The following is a 26,372-nucleotide window of genomic DNA, read 5'->3' on the forward strand; positions in this document are numbered from 1 at the left end:
TACCATTGTAGATAACAGTGTGCTATAAGTCTATTAGTTAAGTTTATTAATCATGTTCGAGTTGCCTATCTCCTATATACTATTGAATATTTTTCTTCTCCTACCAATTATGGAGGGATGAGTGTTAAAATCTCCCACTATAATTGCGGATTTGTCTGTCTCTCCATCTAGTTCTCTTCTTCATGTTTCTTATATTTTAAGACTGGTATTTGCATACAAATGTGAAATTGTTCTATTTTTCTGGTGAATTGGACACTTTTCATTGTGAAATGACCTTATCTCTAGTGATGTTTTTCCCTAGATGTTAGAATAACTGCACCAGCCTTCTTTTTGTTAGCATTTGCATGGTATTTTTACCCCATGTGTTTACTTTTGACCTTCACTAGCTTTATGTTTTGGAAGTGTCTCTTGTGGGTTTCTCTTGTAAACTGCATCTAGCAATTTATGCATTCTGATAATCTTTGTATCTTAACTGCAATATTTAGTTACATTTACTGAATCACAGAATATTAGAATTTATAGCTATCGTCTATTTGTCCCCTCCCTGCCCCGTCTTGTATTTATTTCTCTCTCCATTCTTGCCTGCTTTACGGTTGTTCGGGTTGATTTGATCATTCTTTTTCCTCCTCCAATAATTTGGATAACTATACACTGCATTTCCAGTCCTACAGTGTTTATTCCAGTAATGACAATCTGGATTCTTAAATTCGTCAAAGTGTATTTGGTATCTATCTTCACCCTCCTCCTGAAGAATATAAGGATCTTAGAACACTTTAACTCCACTCACCCAAGTATATGCCATCACTGTTACGTATTTTACATCTGTTTTTATCCAGAAGACATTGTTATTGTTTCACACTATCAATGTCATTCATTTTTCTTTATTCCCTGTTGCATCAGAACTCTGTCTGGGATCATCGTTCTCCTGCCTGAAGTTCCCGCTTTGGAATCTCCCTCCGGAGGGTGTGCCAGTGGCAAACTCTTAAGTTTTTGTATTCGTGTTATGATTTCATCTACGTTCTGGATACATGTACCTCATACTGGCTACATAATTCTTGAAAGATAATTTCACTGAAAATGTAATTCTAAGATGATGGCATATCTCTGGCTTCCGTTGCTCTTGATGAAGTCAGGTGTGAATCTATTACTCTCTTTTTCTGTGTGCCAGAAAGAGGTGTTGGATTTTATTCTGAGGGGAATAGGAGGAAAATTTTTAAGCACAGGGTGACCCCGTCAGATCTGCATTGGAGAAGCACACTCTGGCACTAAGATCGGAGAGACGGCAGCTCCGCGAGGTCTCTGCTGTGGTCCAGAGAAAAGACGGGGCGAACTCGGGCGGTGGGTGCAGTGAGGGCAGGCAGACCCGAGTCCCCGAGGGGAGGCTGGAGCGACAGGAGTTGGGGTCAGTGCAGGAAGGAGCAGGGACGACTCCGGGCTCCCAGCGAGGAATGGAGACGCGTTAGCGAAAAAGGAAGGGGGGTGAGGAATCAAGAGTTCGTCTCGGACCTCATGCCACAAATGGCTGAGCCCCCACTACGCACCGATCGCCCAGTGCACGCGGGGCTGGGGAAGGCTGGGGCAGCGCGGCGGCAAAATCCGTCCCCTGGGGACCTCAGCTCCACGGCGGCCGCTCCTGCCGCGAACGAGGGCCCGGCCCGGGAGCTCCCGAGGCAGCGCCCGCGTCTGACCCGCGCGTCTCGGTACCGACCATCGAGGGTCGGGGGGATGGACAAATGGAAGGCGGATGGAGGGCTCGGTGGACGGACGTGGGGACACCAGGCAAACTGCGCCGCGGCCAAGGCCGGATGAGGGAGACTTCGGCCCCGCGACGTCCGGACACGGTGGGAAGCCTTTTGGGTCCTGCGTCTCCTGCAACTCGAGGGGCTGCGCCTCGGCCCGGTCTCCTCCGCTGCGAGAGATGGGCAAATGGCCTCCCCGCTCTGAGCCTCGACTTTGTCGTCGGCTCCACTGGGCCCTGCCACTTTGGCCCCTGGCAGTCGCCGGGAGGCTGTGAGGCGCCCGCCTGGGTATTAAGGATCACGTCCGCCGCGGCGCCACAGCGAGAGGGTGCTCGCGAGCCTCCGCCCCGCCCCAGCCGGGACCCCAGCCAAATAAGTCCCGCGGCCGCGCTCGCGGCTCGCGGCCCAATCGCAACCCGGAGGGGGCGGATCTCGGGGGTGGGGCTCAGGCGGGGGCGGGGCTTGGGGGCGGGGCTGACCCGCAGGGCGCGAGCTGAGCCCCGCGGCCGGGCCGCGCGCTCCCGCCCCGCCCCCTCCTTGCGCGCGCTCGCTCGCTGGCGCCGAGGAAAACGTTGCGCAGGTTCAAAAATGGAACGTCGGCGGCGTGAGGGAGCGCGAGGGGGTGTGCGCGCGTGCGCGTGCGCGTGCGCGCCCGGACGAGGGTGACGGGGACCCCGCCAGCCCTAGCATCGCGCGCCGCAGCCGCGGCCCCGCAGCTCCGCCCCCGGCCCGGCCCGGCCCCGGGCCCGCTCGCCCGCCGCCCCGCATGGAGCTGTCAGCCATCGGCGAGCAGGTGTTCGCCGTGGAGAGCATCCGGAAGAAGCGCGTGCGGAAGGTGAGGCTGCCCGGGGGCGGCTCCCAGGACCCCGGTGGGGTCCCTCCCGTTCCCAGCACCGCTCCCTCCACGCTGGGGCTGAAGGGGAAAGCGGGGCGCGGGGGCCCCGGCAGCCCTGCGCTGCTGGGCCCGTCTCCCCAGCCCGTGCCTCAGTTTCCCTGCCACCGTGTAGGGCGAGTAGAATCAAAGTTGTCGCTCTGGGATGCTAGTGCCGGCCGAGCCTGCCTGAGCTGGAGATTAGGATCGGACATAGGGATCCTGAGCTCCATCCCGCCTCACTCCCCTTTTATTATAAATATGGGGAGACTGAGGTCCAAGTTGAAAGGACTTGCCTAGCGCGTTAGCGTCAGAGCTGGGTCTTGAACTCGGGACTCTGGACGCTTGGCACCAAGTCCTTTCAAGTTGTAAGTGCAGCTTTGGAAAAGTCTCCAGCCTGTGAAGTTTTCCTGCTGGACTTTGGCCTTTTCCGATCCCGCCCCCTCTACCCCTACCCAAGCACATCCCTCTTTCCCGCCCCCACCCCCACCTCAACTCCTAGCCCAGTCCAGGGCTCTGAAGCCCGCCCCCTGCGCTAGGGCATCCCCTAGTCTCCTACCCCATCTGCCTTCTCCTTCAAAACATACACCCTGCAATTTAAGGAGGTGTCTGTTCTGCTGGTTTCAGAACCCCACACTTTGGGGCTGGACTTTGTCCCGGCCTGGTGTCTACACCTCCCGTGCACTTGTTTCCCCGCCTAAGGCTGGGGAAATCCTTGGGGAGAAGTTCCTCTCCTGGTATTCACTACTGTCCTCCCTTTGTCTCCTCCTCCCTGCAGCCCTTTGGGAGGCTCCAGGCCGACTGGGAGGGGCCTTAGGGGGGTCACCTACTCCCATTTAACAGAGACAAAAACTGAGGCCCAGGCAGAGGAAGTGACCTGCTCAAGGTCACCCAGTGAGTTAGAGAGAGAGGTAGAGCAGGAGCTCACCTGGGCTGATTGCCAGCCCATCTTCTTTCTCCATAGAGGAAACTCAGTCCTGTCATCTTGGGCCAAGGGTGAAGGTCAAGGTGGTCAGAGCATCTTTTCTTCCTCTAGCTGTACTTGGGGTTTTACTCTTCTGATTGAGGCAGCTGTTCCACCTTCTTCTCCTTTTTCCTAGGGTTTCCTCCACTTAAAAGATAATTTATTCCACAAAGCTCAGTGCTTTTCGTGCTGTGTAGCCTGAAGCAGGCACAGCACTAACCCCCTCTACGATGGAGCTCGCAGAGTAGCACAAGAGCGCGAGACCATCATTCCTTCAGCCAGTCACTCAAAATATTTATTGAGGATCTGTCAGGTACCAGGCACCAGTCTAAGCCCCAGGGATCCATCCCTTCCCTCAGGGAGCTGGCATTCTGCAGAGGTGGCACACAGTGAGTGAGGAGATACAGACAGATGCCCTCAGATGGAGCTGTTTGCTCTGCAGAAATGGAACTGCAAGGTGCCAGTGGAGACAGCATGGGAGAGGGTCATCAGGGAAAGCCTCTATGAGGAGGTATCATATTTTGGTTGTAAAGTTCTGGAGTGGAGGGGCTTCACTCACTGAATGGGGTTGGACTGTAAACTTTTTTGTTTTTGGCACCAAGACCTCACTCTTGTCACCCAGGCTGCAGTGCAGTGGCATGAACATGGCTCACTGCAGCCTCAACCTCCCCGGCTCAAACGATCCTCCTGCCTCAGCCTCCTGTGTAGCTGGGACCACAGACAACTGCCACCATGCCCGACTAATTTCCTTTCTTCAGAGACGGGAGTCTCACCGTGTTGCCCAGGCTGGTCTCAAACTCCTTCCTGGGCTCAAGCCATCTTCCAGCGTCAGCCTTCCAAAGTGTTGGGATGACAGGCATGAGCCACCGTAACTGTAAACTTTTAAAGCCTGTGAGGAAGGGAGGGGCCTGGCTCTAACAACTGCAGGGCTGACCACCCCTTCTGAAGGTGGAGAGTTTGCCAGTCTTCCATGGGGTCCTGCCAGGGTCTTTTGAGTTGAGAGTCCTCAAGTCACTGGCCCATTACCTGGGAGCCAGTGGCAGCTCCTCAGAGACTGAGAGGAGACTCGGCAGATGGGGGAGGAGCGTGAGCACTACCCCAGAGAGGAATGTTCTTGAATTTGGAGACTTCCAATCTAAAAAAGAAAGTAAGCATTCCGACCTGTGCACTGGGGCTCTAGACACTGTGGGTCTTTGGCCACGCATGCACACCTCCATGCAGTCTCAGTTCTCCATGCAGTCTCAGTTCCCCTGAGGCTTGGGCCTCAGGAGCCTCAGGAGCCTCAGAGGTGTCTGGAGCCAGAGGCACTCATGTGCTGTCCTAGGGAGGGCAGTATGGGGTGATCATGTAGCAGCCAGGGTTATACAGGTTGGTGAGGATCTGGTGGACAGTTCCTGGATTGTGTTTGTGTGTTGGGGAGACACGTGTCTGCAGAGGGGATTTGGAGCTGGGATCCTTTGGGCCTTAACTGTCCTTCCGAGTGGCTGGAGGGGCAACCATGAGACTCACTGTGTCTGCTTCTCTCTCTTCTCAGGGTAAAGTCGAGTATCTGGTGAAGTGGAAAGGATGGCCCCCAAAGTAAGCTCCTTCGTGTGTGTGTGTCTGTCTGTCTGCCTACCGACCGGTGCATTCCTCCACCTGCCTTTTGCCCCCTCCCCTGCCTAGCTTTTAGCTCCAGCTACTCTTGTAACTGGACAGCTGACCTTGATTTAATCATCATCTTCTCTGGGCCTCAGTTTCCCCTTGGACCACAGGAGGGTCAAGGTGTGTCTCCAGCTTCTCTTCTCACCCTGCCCTCCTAAGTGTTGAGCTCCTCTGCTGGTTGGAGCTTTTCCTCTCCCTCCTCCCCTCCCTCTGGCTTTTCTTGGCAACTGGGAGGTGAAGGCCCAGCATCTGAGCTACTGGAGATGGCTGCTGGACAGGAGGAGGGGCCCCCAGCCGCTTTAAGCACAGTGCTGCATGAATCCTCAGTGCTGTGTGGCCAGGGGCAGAGCCTGAATCTCCTTCGCCTCTGGACGGCACTTTCCAGTCTACAGAGCAGGTTCCCATACAGATTTGGAAGGTAGGTGTGATCAGGTTCTCTCAAGGTGATGAAACAGGCTCAGAGAGGGTAAGCAGCTTGCCTTAGGTCACACAGCAAGTGGAGGCAGAGTTGGGACTTGAACTAGGCCTTCTCCTTTTCAGGAGCCGCCTCTGTGCCTTCCCAGCCTCCCATCTCAGAGTTGGGAGGCAGGGAGCTGCATCTAAGACCTCCCAGCAGCTCCACCTCTCCTGCTGAGGCCCTATCAGGACCCACCAATGCCCTCCAGCAGGGAGTTGTTGGGAGGGGGAGCGAATGAGCTAGTCGTGGAGCCTCCCCATTGGTCTGTGGGTGCCCCACCCCCTGCTCCGCCTGGCAGAGACTGACTCCTGGAAACCCCCTCTGCCCAGAGCTGCTGCTGTTGGGCAGGGACTTTCTGCTGTACTGGTGGGGGCTGACCTGGTATTGGGTCCTGTGGGCATTCTGGGGTGATGGTGGGGAGAGACAGCGGAGAGGAAGACAGCCCACAGTGCCTCAGCTTCCCTCTCTGCAAAATGGGTTCAGAAACCCAGGCCATGCACTCATCTCACAGGCTTGGTGGCCCTGTAGGATGAAAGGCCTGGGCGCATGTTCTGGGTGACCTGCGGCTATCCTGATGATAGGGGTTGGGAACTGGCAGGCAGAGAATACACTCCACCCCTCACTCCAACCCCCAGTCCTGTTCTCCCTTCCCAGATATTCTGAGGGCTGAAAGAGAATCCCTACCCCCTGCCCCTGCATTGGGCTGCTAGAAGGTGGGCTTCCGGCCTGAGTGAAGGGGGCAGTAAAGGGAGTGACAATGCCCAGAGTGGGCAGCAGGAGCATCGCCTTCCTGGGTGCGCACACCCCTGCCTCTCTCGCTTCGCACTGGGAAGCTGTGGCCACCAGCTGTTAGCCTTCAGGACACTATTGGCTATTTTTCCTCCTCTGGAGACTCCACTATTTGGAAGATTCTCTTCTGTAAACAGAGGCCGTTATGAAGGAAAAGTTCCTTCTCCCACTTTGATCCTGGATGTGAATCCATCTGCCCACTGCAGCTCGTCAGGAGGGAAGGAACGAGGCTCCCAGAGCAGAGGCCCTCAATGCCTCTGTTGTGCTGTGCCCCTGGCCCGGGCACCCATTTGTTTCTTAACATGCCAAGGCCACCAGATGGGCCCTCGTGGCTGCCTCTTCTCACCCCCCTCCACTTTGGTCCTGGGTTCTAGGCCTGGCTGCCCACCTGACAGCCATGAGCCCTGGGGCAGGGGTCCACCATGGCTGGGTCTCTGCTTCCTTATCTTTCAGTTGAGATAGTGAAGCCTCCTTTGCAGGCTGCTGTGAGGGTGAGAGGGTGGATGTAAGTTAGTGAATGTGTGTTCAGCCCAGTCCAAGTGCTTTAGTAAACATTTGGTTTTAAGACTAAATTAGATAGACAGATAGCCTAGCTGTTCTTTTTGTTTTCCCCAGGCAGGAAAGGGACCTAGGGGATTCCATTCTTCTCAGGAGCTCAAAGTATCCTTAGAAATCTTTTAGGCCAGTCCCGTCATTTTTCAGATGGGGAAACTGAGGCCCAGAGAGGGTTGGTCCTTACAAAATATAACTGCCAACCCCATGCACTGTGGTGCCCACTTCATGCCATCCACAGTGCCACCGCGGTCTGGGTGTGAGGCAGGTATGGCTGTTAACCATCCCCACCTCACTTGGGGGAAACAGGTTCACTCTGGGGAGAAGCAGGGGAGCCAGCTCTGTCTTCCCCTCCTCAGGGGGCCTTGCTTGGAGAAAAAGCTGAGAAAGAGGGTGGGGGGTGGGGAGTTAGGCAGGCTGTGTCCCCGAGGCCTGGGAGCCTTGGCAGGGCAGTGCCAGCCTGGGTGGGGGTAGTCAATCTCCTGCTCAGCATCTGCCCTCTGGGTGGGGAGACTTACATTCGCAGTAACAGGAACCATCATTTAAGTGGACACTCTGGGATGGGCATGGTGGCTCAAGCCTACAATTCCAGCACTTTGGGAGATTGAGGTGGGCAGATCACTTGAGGTCAGGAGTTTGAGACCAGCCTGGCCAACATGGCAAAAACCCCGTCTCTACCAAAGCATAATAAATTAGCCAGGCATGGTGGTTTGCGCCTGTAATCCCAACTACTTGGGAGGCTCAGACAGGAGAATCACTTGAACCTGGGAGGTGGAGTTTGCAGTGGGCCGAGATCGTGTCACTGCACTCCAGCCTGGGCAACACAGTGAGACTCCGTCCCTCCACCCCGCCCCCCAAAAAAGTGGACGCTCTGTGCCAGGCCCATGCTAAGCCACTACATGCCTTGCCTGATTTATCTCCCCAGCAAACAAGTGTGGTAGAGGGGCTCTCTTGCTTCTGGAAAGCACAGCAAATGGCACAGGGAGGGGCTCGGGGCCCCGGGCAGGGAATGTGACATTGTTAGGTACAGATACCAGCTGTGCCTGAGGCCTCCAGATAACATTTCAGCCTGTCCGGGGCCCTGCTGTTCCCCCTTCCAGAATGCCTTCCTTTCTTCCCAACTTGTGAATGGTTCTGCATCGTTTTGGAGGGAGTGGCTCTATGGAGTTTTAGGAATGATATCAGTGGTCACAGCCATGGCCAGGCTGTCAATTAATAAGCCCCTATTATGAATCAGGCATTGACTCGTTGAACCACTCATAGCAACCCATTTTACAGATGGAGAGACAGAAGCCTACAGCAAAGAGGCCTTGCCGAGGGTCATAGAGCTGGGAAGATGTGAACTACAGGCTGCCTGATAACACAGGCAGCTTCACTAGAGGTGACTAGGACTCTTGGCTGCTGGCCTTTGGGCCAGTTCAGTGGGAAGTGCTGAGGCTTTGCGCCTCTGAACTCTAGTTGTGGAGATTTACAGCTGCGTGACCCAGGGCAAAGCCCTCAACCTCTCTGTGCCTAACCTCCCTGGGCCCTGCTGAAGATTGCCTGAGACAAGATAAGATTCATTAACACCCTGCCAGGGGCAGAGTGGGAGCTAATGTCTCCATCCAGGCTGAGGAGACTGGAGTTAGGAGCCGCAGACTTTTACGCTCCCTGGGCTTTTCATTGATTTAACCAGGCTGATTTGCCTTCGCTGTGTACCACACTGATCGAAATGCTTTCCGTGGCTTAACACATCTAATCTTCACAACAGCCCTATACGACTGGGGTTACTGGTGGGCCCACTTTAGGATGAGGCCCCAGAGCGGTGGCGTCTCCTGAACGAGGCCGCACCCCGCAGTCTGGACCAGAGCCCATGCTATTTCTCCTGTGGAGCAGCTTTAAATCGGAGTGGGGACTGGGACTTGGGGGTTGGCCTGGCTCTGCGGGGATCCGGGTGGTTCCACCTGCCCCAAGGCTGCCTGCGTCACAGCTCAGCAGCGCCCCCAAACCCCGCTTCCCCCTATCCCCCGGGAAAGGTCGGCGGGGGGCGGGGGTCCTGCATCCGCTGCGCCCCTTCCCACTCCGTGCCCTCACCGCAGTAGGGCGAGCCCTGCGCGGCGGAGCTCAGGCTGGGCCGCCAGGGCTTGTTTACCGGGCCGTGGGGCGGGGCGGGGAGGTCACGTGGCCGTGTTTATCTCGGAGCCGGCGCGCGCCGTCTCTGTCCCCGCCCCCGCCCCCTCGGTTTGCCGGTAATCCCGGCGCGCGCCCCTCCCCGTGCGTGCGCGTGACCGCCGGCTGCGGGGGCGGGGCCTAAGCGCTCCGCCCCCTCCCACGGGGTGATGGGTTCCCGCCCAGCGGGCGCCGCAAGCCTAATGCAGACCCCTGCAGTTCCCCAGCGTACACGCCGCGGTCCGCGCAGCGCAGGCAACGAGCGTGTCCCCAGAGCCCTGGCTCCTTTCCACCGTTCCTCCCCTGGTGTGGGAAGGGTGTCCTGGGGCTTACGGGAGCCCGCTTTCCTCCAGGCACTCGAGGGTCTCCGGTGATCATGGGATCTAAGCCCATTGATCCGCGGCGCCCACGCTGGTGGCGCGCTCCTGGGTTGCCAGCGCCCAGCTCTTCGGAAGCGCATTCCCCTAGGCGCCTCTGGGCTCCTGCACTGCGGAGGGCGCGGTGCGGCGCGGCGTCCCCCTTAACGGCTGGGTCCAAGCGGTTAAGACGCTGGTGCCGCCCCTGCCCCCAGCTTGAGGCTGCATTTGGCCGCCAAGCGTGACCCTGTTATCTCAGACCCGGCTGCCCGGGCCGGCAACCACCCCTTCTTCATCCAGCGGAGCCTTTCGGGGCGCCCGCTGTGCGCCGCGCCCAGCGGTCGGACGCTGAGGACCGGGGGCGGGCGACGCCCCCTCCCGCGGTCAGCACAGTCGGGGGTCCCAGACGCGGTGGCCTGTGAGGAGCCTGAAGGTGGAGTGTGGCTGAGGGCCAACACGGGCCAGCCACTGACTGGCTCAGTGACGCTGGGCTGGCTGCCCAACCTCCGTGTCTCAGTTTCTCCACCTGTAAAATGGGGGTAAGAACTAAGCACCTACCTCACCAGCTTCTTTTGAGGATGGGTGCGGTCCTGGTGGTCCTGGTGGCACACCTGCTGTTACCGTAGTGGTCATTATTCTTGAGATGAGGAAACTGAAGTTCAGAGAAGGGTAGGGACTTGCCAGGATCTACACAGCAGGGACATCAGCAAGCAATGGGCAGGGCGGTGCGGAGGAGCACGCTGTAGAGAGAGGAGCACAAAATTCCCCTTCCTACCAGTTAGAGCTGAGGAGATTCAGCCTTTTCCGGGGGGAGGAAGGGTTAGAGTGTCTGCCAGCCTGTGGTGGTTTCTGCTGTAGTTTCGCTTTCGGCGTTCTGCAGGGGCTCCCCAGCCCTTCCCAGAGCCCTGAGCGGGCCACTCTGCGGGGCTCTGCCGGCCAGGGTGTTTCCTGGTCCATTAGTGATTATGGCCAGGGCCAGGTATAGCTGTAAGGAGGGTGGAGGAGGGGCAGGCTCGTCCTGCTGGCAGTGGGGCAGCCTGGGAGGGATGTCAGGGAAGGCTACAAATACCTGACTCTTAAGGGTCAGCTAGGAGTTGACTGTAGGGATGGGGCACCCAAAGGGGAGGGAGGGCCGGCTGGCAGGGGGCACATGGGAAGGGGCAGCCCAGGCTCAGGGCTTCACAGCGAGCCCACAGAGGCCTGACACTAAGTGGGTGTGCCAGAGTGTTAGAGGAAGCAAGGAGGCAAGCATTCTGTCCTTGGGGAGCATTTTGGGACTGTGAACTAGCGTTAGGTAGTTCCCAGGATAGCGTAAGGTAGAGGCCACAGCTCTAGGGAGGCGGCAGGGCGGGGGGTCTCCCAGGCGCTTTCTGCCTTTTAACCCCTCGCTATCGCCCATTGCTTTCCGTCTTACCTAGCAGAGCCTCTGGCCAGGACCATAGGGCATTGCTTTGCTTTTGTCTGTATGTATTTTATACACAGTCACACGTCGGTTAATGACAGGGATACGTTTTGAGAAATGCGTTGTTAGGTGATTTCATTGTACGAACATCAGAGTGAGCTTAGCCACGCCTAGATGGTATAACCCACTGCACACTTGGACTGTGCTCCTAGGCTTCAAGCATGCACAGCATGTGACTGTATTGAATACATCCAAAGGCAGAAAAGGTGCAGTAAGAATACAGTGTAAAAGATAAAACTTGGGACACCTTCTAGAGCACTTCCCAGGCACAGAGCTTACGGGGCTGGAAGTTACTCTGTCACCCGGACACATGTCACTCAGTGTCAGCTAGTGGAATGTGAAGACCTGGTCTATTGTAAACATTGTACACTTATGCTACACTAACTTATGCAGAAATATTTTCACATTGTACACTTAGGCCATACTAACTTGTGAGGAAATATTTTTCACATTGTACACTTACGCTACACTAATTTATACAGAAATGGTTTTTTCGATAATAAGTTAACCTGAGCTTATAGTAACTTTCTTTATAAGCTTAATTTTTTAAAACTTTTTGTCTCATTTCGTAGTAACACTTAGCTTAAAACATAAACATGTATGGCTGTACAAAATACTTGCTTTATATTCTTTTCTTTTTTTTTTTTTTTTTTGAGACAGAGTCTCGCTCTGTTGCCCAGGCTGGAGTGCAGTGGTGCAGTCTCAGCTCACTGCAAGCTCCACCTCCCAGGTTCACACCATTCTCCTGCCTCAGCCTCCCTAGTAGCTGGGACTACAGGCACCCGCCACCACACCCGGCTAATTTTTTGTATTTTTAGTAGCGAGGGGTTTCACCGTGTTAGCCAGGATAGTCTTGATCCTGACCTCATGATCCGCCCGCCTCGGCCTCCCAAAATGCTGGCATTACAGGCGTGAGCCACTGCGCCCAGCCTTGCTTTGTATTTAAAAGCTGTCTTCTATTTAAACAAAAATTCAATTTCTTTTACTTTTACAGTTTTTAAAAATTTTTTTAAAAATATTTTTATTTCTATTTTCATTGTTTTTGAGATAGAGTCTTGCTCTGCCACCCAGGCTGGAGTGCAATGGCACAATCTCGGCTCACTGCAACCTCTGCCTCCTGGGTTCAAGTGATTCTCCTGCCTCAGCCTCCCGAGTAGCTGGGATTGCAGGTGCCCGCATGTCTGGCTAATTTTTGTATTTTTAGTAGAGATGGGATTTCTCCATGTTGGCCAGGCTGGTCTCAAACTCCTGACCTCAAGTGATCTGGCCACCCAAAGTGCTGGAATTACAGGCGTGAGCCACTGTGCCCAGCCTTAAAACTTTATTTTTAAAACCTAAGACACTGTCCTTAAAGCTCTGTTTTTAAAACCTAAGACACAAACACACACGTTGGCCTAGGCCTGCGCAGGGTCAGGATCATCAAGACGTCACTAGATGATAGGAATTTTTCAGCTCCTTTGTAATTTTACGGGTCCACCATCACATGTGCAGGCCGTCATGGACAGAAACGTTGTTATTTGGCACATGACTGTACATATATTGTTTTTAATGGAAAAGTTTTTATGTTTGCATCGATGGTGAGTGATACTGGTTTTTCCATTTATGGAAGGCATAGTTTGCTTTTAAAATAATTTAAACCAAAAAAGCTGCTCTAAAGGCAGATACAAAGTAAACAGGAGTGCTAGTGGAACGAGGGCGTGGCGGGTGTCACCACGGTGGTTCTACAGATAGGTGAGCTCTGGAGCCGCTGTGCTGACATCACAGGGTCTGAACCAGCAGGAGGGTGCTCCCTGGCTGGGTGGCGAGGGTAGAAGATCCCCTGTAGCATTACCAAGGGGGCCTGTGCTAGGCCTGCTGAACCATTCAGCCAGTAGACATTTACCAAACACCTGCTGTGTGCCAGGCCCAGAAACAAAGGAACTTCAGACCTGGCTGTGTTCTGGGTGGAGTGCACTGAGGAGGGAGACCATTCTGGGCTTGGAGGGCGGGGAGAAACAGCCACAGCAGCAAACACAGTGCACGGACAACACATCAGGCCTGCTGTTAGTCTTGTAACACCCTCTAAACACTTGGATGACGCATCTCATCAGCACAAGAGTCCTTTACAGATGGGGACATTGAGGTACAGAGCTGTTCAGGAAGTTGCTCAAGGTCACACAGCTAGCTAAGGGCAGAGCTGGACTTGAACCCAGGCTGCGAGCATGTCCCTGGAGCTCTGGCTCCTTTTCACCCTCTCTTGCCTGGTGTGGGAAGGGTGTCCTGGGGCTTACAGGGGCCCTCTCTCCTCCTGGCAGCTGAGGGTCTCCGGTGATTGTGGAGTCTAACAAGGAGTTGGACCCAGTCACATTGTAGTGTGATGTGAACGAGGGCAGCTCTGGTGTCGCTGGAACCCTCAGGAGGCCCAGACTGGGTCTGTCCTTGAAGTAGGTGACAATGACACCAGGACAGGGTGAAGGCACACTTGCAGTGGGCCCTGGGTCAGCAGTGGTGGCCTCTGCTGGTGTACCTGCCCAGTAGAAGCGATGGCTCTGACCTTTCTTTTTTTTTTTTTTTTTTTGAGACAGAGTCTCCCTTTGTTACCCAGGCTGGAGTGCAGTGGCGCGATCTTGGCTCACTGCAACCTCCGCCTCTTGGGTTCGAGTGACTCTCCTGTCTCAGCCTCCTGAGTAGCTGGGATTACAGGTATGCACCATCACGCATGGCTAATTTTTGTATTTTTAGTGGAGACGGGGTTTTGCCATGTTGGCCAGCCTGGTCTTGAACTCCTGACCTCAGGTGATCCGCCCACCTCGGCCTCCCAAAGTGCTGAGATTACAGGCGTGAGCCACCGCGCCCAGTGCTGACTCTGACCTTTTGTTCCTCTCCCCAGGTACAGCACGTGGGAGCCCGAAGAGCACATTTTGGACCCCCGCCTCGTCATGGCCTACGAGGAGAAGTACGGTGTCCTTGGCGCCGCCGGGTGGGGCTTAGGGCCAGCTCAGAGGCTCCTCAGGAGCCTGCTGCTGGCTTGGCAGGGGTTTTTGGGGCAGGGCGGGGGTGTCTGATGGGACAGGGCAGCCCAGCCTACAGCTGGGTGGAAGTGGTGGGCACTGAGTCCCAGGGCAGCTGAGGACCCTGGGTCCCTTTCCTGTTGTTGGGCGATTTTGGTGACCAAAATCCCTTACCCACCCGGGCCTCAGTCTCTCTGCTGTAAAATGGGCCATCCTGAAGAACACCCCGATTTCCCAGGGTGAAACCTCAGAGGGGCTGTAAGAGGTTTCTGTTCCAGTGAAGAATGTTAAAATGCTTCACAAAGATGCCCTGTGTGCCAGGGGGCGGCACTGCCACTTGTGCGGGGGTGACAGATCAGAGACAGTGTCTCTAGAGGACCTCTTAGGGCTACAAGGAGCGTCTGATGAAGCTCATGGAAGTCGGGGCAGGAGCATGGGCTTTGGGACTGGGATTTCTGAGTTGTGGCCTGTTCCCCTGCCACCTCCTGTCCAAGTGGCCCGGGCAAAGTCAGTCTGCCACCTCTGCCAGTGCCTCTCAGGGATTCTGAGCACACCCGACTGTTCTGTGTGCCCTCTCTGGCCACCCTCCCCACCAGCAGGCAGCCCAGGTCCCCTGCCACTCCCAGCCCGCCTGCCTTGTGCGGCGTGGCGCCATTTCACAAAATCATTTGTATTTGGTCCCTATGGCAACCTGCTGAGGCAGGAGTGAGGGTTTTGTTTGTCAGAGAAGGAAACCAAGGCTGCTACCTAGAGCCTCAGAGCAAGGACCTGGCCAGGGCTGCTGCCTCCGGGTGGGGGCTTTTCTGTTGCCCCTCGTTGCTGGATTCTCGTGGTTCCTCCTCCAGGAGGTTTCCTGCCAGGGATTCAAAGGACACATTTTATTGTTCTTTCCTTTTAAAATCAGGGTGTTCCTGTCGCAGGGTTTCTTTCTGTCTCCCAGGTGTGTGGTGGGGCCTTGGTCCAACAGGGTGCAACACTTGGGAATCCTGTGGAGCGTGGTAAGGAGAGCAGTGGGCAGGTATCAAAGGCCTGGATTCCAGTCGTCCGCCAGAGGCCCTTTCCCTTTGGCCCATGGGTGTCCTGCTGGGGATGGATGCTCAGTGGATGGTCAGACATTTGCAATAGATGCCGTGGGGTTCCTGGTGTGTGCTGAGCTCAGAGTAAGAGCCTGGCCCAAGGTCACACGACCAGGAAGGGGAGAAGGGATGAGCTCCTGGCCTCCACGTTCTTTCTGCTGTCCACGTGGCCTCTGTACTGGGGGCCGCAGAGAGTGTGGATGGAGAGAACTGAAGTGGGAGGCAGGATGAAATGACTTTGAATCTCCCCACTACTTTCGGCAGTTGTGTGGAGTCTCTGATTGTGTTGTCTTGTGTGTCATGTGTAGCTTCGTGGCACTGTGAAGTCGTGCTTTTTTTTTCGAGACGGGGTCTCACTCTGTCACCCAGGCCGTGGCGCAATCTTGGCTCACTGCAACCTCTGCCTCCCAGGTCAAGCAGTTCTCCTCAGCCTCCTGAATAGTTGGGGCCACAGGTGTGTGCCACTGCGCCCGGCTAATTTTTGTATTTTTGGTAGACGGGGTTTTGCCGTGTTGCCCAGGCTGGTCTCAAACTCTTGAGCTCAAGTGATCCGCCCACCTCAGCCTCCCAAAGTGCTGGGATTACAGGCGTGAGCCACCGCACCCGGCCTAAGTTGTGCTTTGTGTGTGTGTTTGATACATGGGAAGGCATCCGCTGGGCACTCAGAACAGACTGGTTTTCATCCTGTCCCTGGACAAGATGGGACAGACAGGGTAGGAGCTGGTCCGCTCTCCTGGGTTCACAGAGATCCCAAGTGCGGGGCAGTCTGTGCGGAGCTTTACTTACGGAGGGACTCGCCATTCCCTTCAGCTCTCCTGGGACATTCAAGGCAGATTGGATTGACAGGCTTCTGTATCATTCCCCTAGCAGGAAAAACTGAGCCACGTGTTTAGGGGCTCCTTAGGAGCATGTAGAGCAGAGCCCTCACATGGCCCTGGAGCCCCATAAGGACCCACTGTTTTTGGAGATGCTGCGAGTCCTCCCTCAGCAGTTACCCTCCCCATTTGTCAGATGGGAAGACCTTGGCCCTGGGAGTTGAACATCTGACCCCATTGTTATGGCCCCAGCCAGGCAATGGGGAGGATTGGTGGGCAGGCCTGTGGGGAGTGTCCCCTCCCTGACAGGCAGCAGAGGGTGGGCGAAGCGACGCCTTACCTTCCCTTAGATGTCACCAGTATTTCCTTTTCTTTTGCCACCTGCTTCACGCCCCAGGGAGGAGAGAGACCGAGCATCGGGGTATAGGAAGAGAGGTCCGAAACCCAAGCGGCTTCTGCTGCAGGTAACCAGCCTGCCTTTGTGCCTCCTTTCTCCCCTGCCCAACTGCAAGTCCCCTCTGCCCCTTGGTGCATTTGCACTGGCTGGTTGAACTGATCTGCGTCCCCTCCTCTGTACCACCCAGGGCACTGTGGGGTGGGGCACTTGGGTAAGTTTTGATGGGAGGAGTTGGGAAAAGCCTGCCTGTGGGGCTGGTGCCCAGGGAAGACAGCCTGGGTGAGAGGTGCCACATGGGAGGGAGGGTAGGCATATGGCCAGTGGACTCCTAGAATTCTCAAAGCTTAGAATCTTGCTGTAAGGAAGGCTTGAAAGCTTTGAGCCTTTCGATGCTCAGAATCCCTGAACAAAATTATCATTGAGAACCTCAGAAACATAAATGTTAGAATTGAGGAAACATGAGAGGCTGGAATTTCAGAATCCAAGAAACAGAATCTTTTTTTTTTGTGAGACAGAGTCTCGCTGTGTTGCCCAGGCTGGAGTGCAGTGGTGCAGTCTTGGCTCACTGCAAACTCCACCTCCCAGGTTCACGCCATTCTCTTTCCTCAGCCTCCCCAGTAGCTGGGACTACAGGTGCCCACCACCACGCGTGGCTAATTTTGTATTTTTAGTAGAGACGGGGTTTCACCATGTTAGCCAGGATGGTCTTGATCTCCTGACCTCATGGTCCGCCCACCTCGGCCTCCCAAAGTACTGGGATTACTGGCGGGAGCCACCGTGCCCGCCCAGAAACAGAATCTTAGAATTGTAGAACTACAGCCTTGGAATGTCAGACTCTTAAAAGTGTGTCATTTTTGAGTGGGAAGAAACTTACAGGGTCTCCTCTTCCAGCCTTCAGTCAGGTGGGGACCCAAGTCTCTGCAGCATGCCGGAGTACCTGCTTCATAGGTCTTGGGGGCCTTTGCTGACCTCAGTGCTTTGCAGTGACAGGCGAGTGGATCTTGGAGCAGTGCAGTCACAGGTTGAGTCTCCCTGATCCAAAATCCAAAATGCAGCCAGGTGCGGTGTCTCATGCCTGTTATCCCAACACTTTGGGAGGCTGAGGCGGGTAGATCACCTGAGGTCAGGAGTTCAAAACCAGCCTGGCCAACATGGTGAAACCCCATCTCTACTAAAAATACAAAAATTAGCTGGGGATGGTGGCGGATGCTTGTAATCCCAGCTACTCAGGGGGCTGAGACAGGAGAGTCACTTGAACCCAGGAGGTAGAGGTTGCAGGGAGCCAAGATCATACCATTGCACTCCAGCCTGGGTAACAAGAGTGAAACTCTGTCCCTCCCCACCAAAAAAAACCCACAAAATCTGAAATGCTCCAGAATCCAAAACGTTTTGAGCACCAACATGATGTTCAAAAGAAGTGCTCATTGGAGCATTCTAAATTTCAGATTTTTGGATTAGGGATGCCCAGCCAGTAAATGTAATGCAAATATTCCAAAATCCTAAAAAAGTTTGAAGTCTGAAACACTTCTGGTTCCAAGCATTTTGGACAAGGAATACTCTGCCTGTATGTGGTTGTGGATGAAGAGAATACCCACCCTCCTTAATGTAATAAGAGCCACCAGGCAGGATATTGGAAGCCAGAAAGTCAGGATTCTTGGTTCATTTGCATGGGGTCTACATCAAGCGTCCTGGCCACTCCTGATTATAGCCCACGGAGGCTTTCCCCAGAGCGGGTGGGCCTCCCTTCATGCAGTGGGCATGTTCCATTGGGTTTGGCATGAATTGAGCCTAGGAAGGAAAGTAACATCTCCCGGACGTCCGTGTGCCAGGCTCTGTGCCTGGCGTGCCTCACAGATGAACACACTCCATCCACATACTAAGCCTACAGGGCAGGTGTGTTCGTTATCTCTTCCCCTCTAACGTGGCAACTCAAAGCAATACACACTGATTATTTCTCATGGCTTCTGGGGGTCAGGAATTTGGGAATGTGCTAGCTGGTTCTTCAGTGGTTCTAGTCTGGGCTGCAGTCATCTGCAAGCTTGACCAGGGCTGCGGGATCTGCCTCCGAGGGGGCAGCTCGCGTGTCGGGGAGTCAGGGCTGGGCGTTGACAGGGACTGTTTCTCACCGTGTGGACATCTCCAGAGGGCTGCTTGAGTGCCCTTACAGTGCAGCCACCAGCTTCCCAGAGTGGGTGGCCCGAGAGAGAAAGCAGGGAAGAAGCCACAGTGTCTTATGTTCTGGCCTGGGAAGTCACACACCACAGCACTGGGGGTGGGAATGGACTGCGCGTAGGTGTGAATGCCAGGAGGCGGGTGTGGTTGGGGCCTTCCTCGGAGGCTGGCTCCTACAGTCTCTTCACTGTTTTGCTGAGAAAGAAACTGAGGCCCAGGGAGGCTGGTAGCTTCCCCAGGACTGACTGTTGGGACCCTAGTCGCTGTAGTTCTTTCGTGATGAGGTTGCCAAGGACGAAGAAAAACCTGCCTCGCAGAATGGTGGAATGTACTGGGATTCTTTTTCTTTTTTTTTTTTTTTGAGACGGAGTCTCGCTCTGTCACCCGGGCTGGAGTGCAGTGGCCGGATCTCAGCTCACTGCAAGCTCCGCCTCCCGGGTTCACGCCATTCTCCTGCCTCAGCCTCCCGAGTAGCTGGGACTACAGGCGCCCGCCACCTCGCTCGGCTAGCTTTTTGTATTTTTTAGTAGAGACGGGGTTTCACCGTGTTAGCCAGGATGGTCTCGATCTCCTGACCTTGTGATCCGCCCGTCTCAGCCTCCCAAAGTGCTGGGATTACAGGCTTGAGCCACCGCGCCCGGCTGGGATTCTTTTTTCTTTTTTTTTTTTTTTTCAGAGTCTCGCTCTGTCTCCCAGGCTGGAGTGCAGTGATGTGATCTCGGCTCACTGCAACCTCCGCCTCCTGGGTTCAAATGATTCTCCTGCCTTAGCCTCCCAAGTAGCTGCGATTACAGGTGCCCACCACCACACCCAGCTAATTTTTGTATTTTTAGTAGAGACGGGATTTCACCATGTTGGCCAGGCTGGTCTTGAGCTCCTGATCTCAGGTGATCCAGCCGCCTCGGCCTCCCAAAGTGTTGGGATTACAGGTGTGAGCCACCGCGCCCGGCCCGTACTGGGCTTCTGATGGCCTGTGAGGCCACTGGGAGGAGTGGGTTTTGAGTCAGCTGCCTATAGGACGTGCCTCCCAGCCACGGCAGTATTTTCCCAGTCCCCTCCCAGTTCAGCCCTCCTCCCATCACTGCGGCAGCCCGCACCTCAGGACATGTGATGCCGTTGGCAGGCATGACTGTGAGCAGGGCCTGCGTGTGTCATCTCTTCCCTCAGCTTGGAGGTGTTTGACCTCACAGGTCCCATCTGATGGCTGCATTCTCCTGGGAGCTCTTGGCCTCTGGTGGCAGGTGGCAGGAGAAGGTACTGTCCCAGTGATCCGGAGTCTCCCAACATCTTGGCACCATGGATCTTTTGTAGATGCATGTAAATTCTCCCCAAATAAATAAGAAAAATCCCGAAATTATAAACTCCAGGGGTGGAGGAACTTGCCCTCCAGCTCCAGAGGTGTCGCAGGCAGTCAGCAGGGGGAGCTGCAGGAGGCAGCTCGCAGAGCCCAGGAGCTCCCTGGAGGGGTCGGGGTGCATCTGCAGGCCGGGTGGAGCCCTGTCCCTTAGGCTAGGTGGCATGGGCATCCGGTGCTGTGTGTGCTGCTTGCCTGGCTTTGCCCCAAGCAACTCCAAGAGCACACCTTTGCCCTCTGCCTCCACGGTCTCCTGGGCGAGCTGGCAGTGTCGGTTTTGGAGGTGCTCTGGCACGCAAAGATACCTTTCCTAAAACGAAGGCTAACTCTTGAATGCATCCAGATTTGTTTCTCTTGGTCAGTTTTCAATGTGTCCTTCTTGTATGCTTCTCTGCTGGGTATCAAAGAAGTAAACCCTGGGGAGGTGAGAGTGCTCTGTGGGGCCCAGAGGCGAGGCCGAGCTGGCAGAGCCTGGGGCTTGTTGGGGCCCACTCTCTGGGCTGGGGTGGGGTGCGGTGGGGTGATGGCCGGCCATGGCATGGGGAGGAGTTGGGTGGGCAGATGTGGGAAGGGCACTCTGGGTGGGAGGAGCAGCATGAGCAGAGGTATGGCGGGCGGGAGGGTGGGGCTGACCCGCGCTGCCCTGGCTTGCCCCCGCAGCGGCTGTACAGCATGGACCTGCGGAGCTCCCACAAGGCCAAGGGCAAGGAGAAGCTCTGCTTCTCCCTGACGTGCCCACTCGGCAGCGGGAGCCCCGAGGGGGTGGTCAAGGCGGGGGCACCTGAGCTGGTGGACAAGGGCCCCTTGGTGCCCACCCTGCCCTTCCCGCTCCGCAAGCCCCGAAAGGCCCACAAGTACCTGCGGCTCTCACGCAAGAAGTTCCCGCCCCGCGGGCCCAACCTGGAGAGCCACAGCCATCGACGGGAGCTCTTCCTGCAGGAGCCACCGGCCCCAGACGTCCTGCAGGCGGCCGGCGAGTGGGAGCCTGCTGCGCAGCCCCCCGAAGAAGAGGGTAAGGCGGCCCCGGCCCAGAGACCCTCAGAGCTGGAAAGGGCCCTGTGGGTCATCAGGTCCAACTGATTCAATGTCGAAAGAGGGCCCGTAGTGCTTTGTGGGGATAGTCGGGTCTGGGCTCAGGGTCCAGCACTAGCCCAGGGCTCCTCCTGTCGTCCCGCTCTGGCCGAGCTCTTGTCCAGGTGGGGAAGATGCACCTCGTTGCCTCCTCCCAGGTGTCCAGCCCTGTGTGAGGCCCTGAGCTGACTGAAGACGCAGAAAGGAAGAGCTGCAATTGGGATGGGGTTGGGTGGTCTGCGTAGCTTCCAACCTTGTCAACGCTGCCCCCGTCTGTCTGTGTGTCTCACGCTGCAGCAGATGCCGACCTGGCTGAGGGGCCCCCTCCCTGGACACCTGCGCTCCCCTCAAGTGAGGTGACCGTGACCGACATCACCGCCAACTCCATCACCGTCACCTTCCGTGAGGCCCAGGCGGCTGAGGGCTTCTTCCGAGACCGCAGCGGGAAGTTCTGAGTCACCATTTTTACTCTTCTTAAACTGTTTTCTTTTGGGCTTGGGGTGGGACTTCCAGAGATAAGGATGGGTTGGGGGCGGGGTAATTATTTTATTTAAAAAAATACCGAGCAGCAAAAGGGGAGAAGATCCCACTACTCTCCCACCACCTGCCCTTTCTCTGAGGGACGTTTACCACGAGGCCTCAGGCTGGGGATGGAGAGAGTTGCTCTGGGAGTTGGGGCACCACCCCCAGGGCAGGAGGGAGACAGGGTCACCTGCCCAGGACACCACCGTTATCATTCTCCTCTAGTGACGCAGCAGCTGGTTCTGGGGGTTAACGGAGCATTGGAAGCCCCAAACCCTCTCCCTTGAGCGGCCCACCGCAGCCTGGTTGGCTGGTTTTCCTCTTTTCTTTTTATTTCGATTGGGTCTTTACCTTGAACTTTCCTCTCTGGCTTTGCAGTGGGCTGTGGAGGCTGGTTTTGACCAAAAGTGAGTGAGGCGGGAGCAAGGGGCAGGAGGAAGGGTTGAGGTTGCTGGGGCGAGTCCCTTCCCCTTCAGAGAGGCTTCTACCCTTCCCAGGGAGGAGGCGCCGCTGAGACCCTTCTGCTGAGAGCTCTGCCCTCCCCCCATCACCTGGCCTGTGCAGAAACGCTCACGTACACCCGGCTGCACAGGTGTGCACGCGTTACCCTTCGCGTGTACGTTCCCATGTGCCCCGTGAACGCATGTGTGTCTACAGATGTGTCCACATGGGCCTTGCGAACCTGGTTTAGAAACCCTGGCCAGGCGAACGTGGGGTGGTTCACAGCACAAAAGAACTCACCACCATGCCTGCACTTACCCCACCTTGCATGCACCTTGCTACGTGCTTGCAGCTTTCAGCGGAGGGCAGGGGTCTGGCACAGGTGCGATGGCACCCCATGCTCCAGGCATGCAGATGTGGTTTCTCAGGCTGCGGGTGTGCAGGCGTCTGCTAAGTTGTATGATGTATCAGCACAGGCTTTGAGACATCTGGACCCTGTCCTTCCTCCCCCGAAGGGTTCTTGTTCTTTCTGACTCAGGTGACTTTTCAGCCCTTCCAATTCCCCTCTTTCTCTGCCCTCCCCTCCAACTCAGCCAGTCCAGGTGTGGGCAGTCAGGGAGGGAGGGGGTGTCCCACCACGTTCTCAGGGCAGCCCTTGGCTCCTAAGCCCCTTCCTCCTTCCATTCTGCATCCCCTCCCCATCCAACCTAAATGCCACAGCTGGGGCTGAGCTGTGTTTCTGTGGAGGGACCTCTGCCCCGCCTCTCTGAGGTCAGGCTGCGCTGTGTGATGGGCAGGCTTTGCCCCAGCCCACCCCCTGGCAAGGTGCACTTGTTTTGTGGCTTGTACAAGGTGTCCTGGGGGCCAGTGGCTTCCCTGCCAGTGAGGAGTGACTTCTCCCTCTCTTCCAGTTCTGTAGGGGAGAAAAAGCCAGATTGGGGGGCCCGAGGGAGGCGTGGAAAAGGCTGGCTTCCCTGGTTTTCCTTGGCTGTCAGAGTCAGGGTGACACACACCAAGAGTGGAGTGTGGTCGGCGAGTTTGAAACCCGCCTGCCCTCCCCGCAGCTCTGCTCTGGGTCCTCAGGAAGTCACAGAGTCTACGGAGGCGAGGAGAGGGTGATTCTTTCCCCAGATCCCTTCTTCCCTAGTTCCCAAACCAAAGACAGCCTGCAGCCCTTTCTGCTTGGGGTGCTCTGTTGACAGGCTTCCCAGATCCCTGAGTCTCTCTTTCCTTCCTTCTCGATCTTTAGTTGTCCACGGTCAATTCAGTGCTTCCATTGGGGGACAGTCCCCTCCGGGGTGACCTGATTCACCTCCAGCCCAGGGAATGGAATCTAGAGGAATACGTGGGGTGGGTCTGGACAAGGGGTGGCAGGAATCACCACCCATCTCCAGCTGTGGGCCCTGTGGAGGGGAAGGGGAAGCTTGGGGTTCAGAGGGAACTCTTCCAGGAGAGGGGTGCCCAGCGGAGGTGAAGGTGATAGAGGGGTGTGGGGGGGTCTCTGGTTGAATGTTTTGGCCCATGGCTTTGGAACATGGCTGGCAGCTTCCAGCAGAAGTCACGCTCCCCATCCCCCAGGGGACATGGGGCCTTTTTCCTGCTTCCTGGTCACTTTCAAAGAACTATTTGCGCAATCTTTGGGTCTGTGGATTCACGGGGCTTTCTGTGTGGGCGCTGCAGTTGCTTTTGTCTGCAGCAGCAAGACACGTCTTTCCTCTTACTCAGCCCTTTATGGCCCATGGGGAACTCTGTGGCTCAGGGAGAGCTGAACTCCAGGGGCGTGACCTGGGACAGGTGGTGCCTGAGGTGCCCAGCTCAGGGCAGCCACATGGCTCAGGGGCTGCAGTGAGCCAGCTCCCTGGGGAAAAGGCTGTGGACCATTAGGACCATCCTCCAGGACAGGTGACCTCTATGAGGTCACCCTATGGCTGTGGCCGGGCAGGCCTCCTTCCAGCCCAGAGTGGCCCAGTAGAGTAAGGCAGACAGTGACCTCCACCCCCGCAGCCCCCTTAAAAGGCCAGTACTCTTGGGGGTGGGGGGAGGGTTTAGAAAGCATTTGCTCACCTGCCTTTCTTTCCCCCAGCCCGCACCCGCTTTGAATGTAGAGACCTGCGGGCACTTTTCCTTTTGTGGTGGGGGGTGTGGAGGATGTACCCCTACCCCTGGCACGGCCGCCTGGAATGCAGGACTATCACTGCTGTTAGGGTGATGACCTCGTTGCCAAGCTCCTCCTCTCCCCTTGTTCTGGGGGCAGGCGCTGTGCTTCTGTGAGGTGGTTTAGCTTTTGCTTCATAAGTGGCCAGCCGCGGCCACCAGGTCTCAGCACAAGAGCGCTTCCTTTGCACAGAATGAGCTTCGAGCTTTGTTCAGACTAAATGAATGTATCTGGGAGGGGTCGGGGGCACGAGCTGGCTCCAAACACATGCCTTTGCTGAGTGTGTGTGCGCTGGGAGATCAGAGTGGATGTAGAGCGCGGTTTTATTTTTGTACTGACATTGGTAAGAGACTGTATAGCATCTATTTATTTAGATGATTTATCTGGTAAATGAGGCAAAAAAAATTATTAAAAATACATTAAAGATGATTAAAAAAAAGAAAGTTCCTGGGCATCTGGTCATTCCTTCTGGTGGTTGTCAAGCGCATCTGTCCACCAACAGGCTTTGTGTGAGCAACAAGGCTGTTTATTTCACTTGGGTGCAAGTGGGCTGAGTCTGAAAAGAGAGTCAGCCAAGGGAGACGGGGTGGGCAGTATTGTAGGACTGGGGTAAGCAGTGGAAAGTTACAGTGAAAGGTGGTTATCTATTGTCAGCAGTGGAGGGGGTCACAAGATGCCTGGTGGGGAGATCATAATATTCATTGTCCAGAAGAAGAATGTCACCAGGTCGATTGATTGATCCATCAGTTGGGGCAGGGCAGGAGCAAGCAATAATGGAATGTCGTAAGGTTGGTCAATCAGTTAAGACAGGAGCTGGCTGTTTCACTTCTTTTGTGCTTTTGGGCTGCCCCAGACTTCTTGGCTCCTGCAGGCCATCTGGACGTATACGTGCAGGTCACAGGGGTTACAAGGGCTGAGCTTCAGCTCAGAGGCCTGACAGTGGTGTCCCCACTGTGCTGAGGAAAGAGCTCCAGTCCCTGGCGACGCCTGGGGTTTAGGTCCCAGGTCTGCTGGTCACTGACCATGATCTCGGACAAGTCTTTCCCTTCGCTGAGCCCCCCAGATGGACAGAGAATTCACTGAGGTGACGGGAAGAGGAAACTGTGGAGTGTCTCTGGGCAAGGCCATCGCCGTGGCCCGTAGTGTGTCATCAGAGGCCTGGAAGTGCTTCTGGCACCTTTTATCTGCTTCCCCCCGAGTCCTCTGTTCCAGAACCTTGGAGTGGTGAGCATCCCAGGTCTCTGCAACTGCAGGTTCTGGATCGCACAACTGTCGTGAGGCTAACGCTCACCTACTATGTGTTCGGCCAGGCTTAGCACACACGTCTGAACGTTGAGACAGGTGGTCAGAGCCAAGGGCAAGTCCTGGGAGCACGTCCGCATTTCAGTGCATCACGGGCTGCAGGACGGAGGCTGGGCCGGAGCAGGCAGGGCTGATTGTGGGGAGAAGAGTTAAGAGACTGTTGCAGCCGTGCAGGTGGAGGGGGATGGTGGCCGCAACTGTGGACGTGTCAGTGAAAGAGAGAAACAGATAGACTGGGGATAGATTTAGGTGGTGGAAGTGTCAAGATATGGCCACTGATTTGATGCAAGGGAGGAATCAAGAATATGCCAGAGGCCTGGGGCAGTGGCTCACACCTGTAATCCCAGCACTTTGGGAGGCTGAGGTGAGCGGATCACCTGAGGTCAGGAGTTGGAGACCAGCCTGACCTATATGGTGAAACCCCATCTCTACTAAAAATACAAAAATTAGCTGGGCGTGGTGGTGGGCACCTATAATCCCAGCTACTCCGGAGGCTGAGGCAGGAGAATCTCTTGAACCCGGGAGGTGGAGGTTGCAGCTGAGCCAAGATCGCCACTGCACTCCAGCCTGGAGACTACATCTTGGAAAAAAAAAAAAAAAAAGGTAGGGGGGTGATTTGGACACGGACGCATGCTGTGAGATGACTGTGTGAAGACAGAGAAGACGCCATCCATAAGCCAGGAAGAGAGGCCTAATCAGAGCCTTCTTTCCAAGCTCAGAAGGAACCAATCCTGCTGACCCTTGATCCTGGACTTCAGCCTCCTAACTGTGAGAGGATACATTTCTGTTGTTTAAGCCTCCTAGTCTGTGGGAGCTTATTACAGCAGCCACAGCAAGCTGACGCAGCGTCCATGAGAACAGAGTCTAAGGCCGGGACTTGGGTGCAGGTAGTTTATTTGGGGGTGGTTCTAGGAAGCAAGAGTTGAGACAGGGCCAGGGAGGAGGGAAAACCTGGGTAAGGGCACATTATTGAGGTAGGTGCTATGGGAACGGGAGCTCGATTCCACCTGGACTTTCGGGGAAGAGTTTGAAACACCTCCCGAAATCATCTGTCCAGCTGGGGATAGAAACATATAGCCCCCTCCCATCCTCCCC

General features: G+C 55.7%; 1 protein-coding gene and 2 long non-coding RNA genes across 8 annotated transcripts in view; 1 reads left to right on the forward strand and 2 right to left on the reverse strand.

Moving 5' to 3' along the window:
- The window catches only part of LOC144331700 (uncharacterized), a 31,378-nt gene extending 21,058 nt beyond the window's left edge, over positions 1–10,320 (reverse strand). The window contains exon 1 of the long non-coding RNA XR_013399069.1: positions 10,079–10,320. This is a non-coding gene — a long non-coding RNA (uncharacterized LOC144331700). The remainder of the gene's footprint in view (positions 1–10,078) is intronic.
- CBX7 (chromobox 7) lies at positions 2,372–24,418 on the forward strand. 6 transcript variants are annotated; one of them, XM_028827268.2, is made up of 6 exons: positions 2,372–2,574; positions 5,109–5,152; positions 13,852–13,941; positions 16,261–16,327; positions 20,447–20,798; positions 21,155–24,418. In XM_028827268.2, exons 1-6 carry the CDS (start codon positions 2,506–2,508, stop codon positions 21,310–21,312), a joined length of 780 nt encoding a protein of 259 aa, XP_028683101.1. In that variant the 5' UTR covers positions 2,372–2,505; the 3' UTR covers positions 21,313–24,418.
- LOC144331733 (uncharacterized) lies at positions 12,022–25,879 on the reverse strand. Its single transcript, XR_013399103.1, has 2 exons — positions 25,764–25,879; positions 12,022–13,644 (listed from the first exon to the last, which is right to left on the reverse strand). It is a non-coding gene; the product is annotated as an uncharacterized LOC144331733 (long non-coding RNA).
- Positions 25,880–26,372: the final 493 nt, after the last annotated feature.

This window comes from Macaca mulatta, chromosome 10, assembly GCF_049350105.2.
Source record: "Macaca mulatta isolate MMU2019108-1 chromosome 10, T2T-MMU8v2.0, whole genome shotgun sequence".
Lineage (NCBI taxonomy): Eukaryota > Metazoa > Chordata > Mammalia > Primates > Cercopithecidae > Macaca > Macaca mulatta.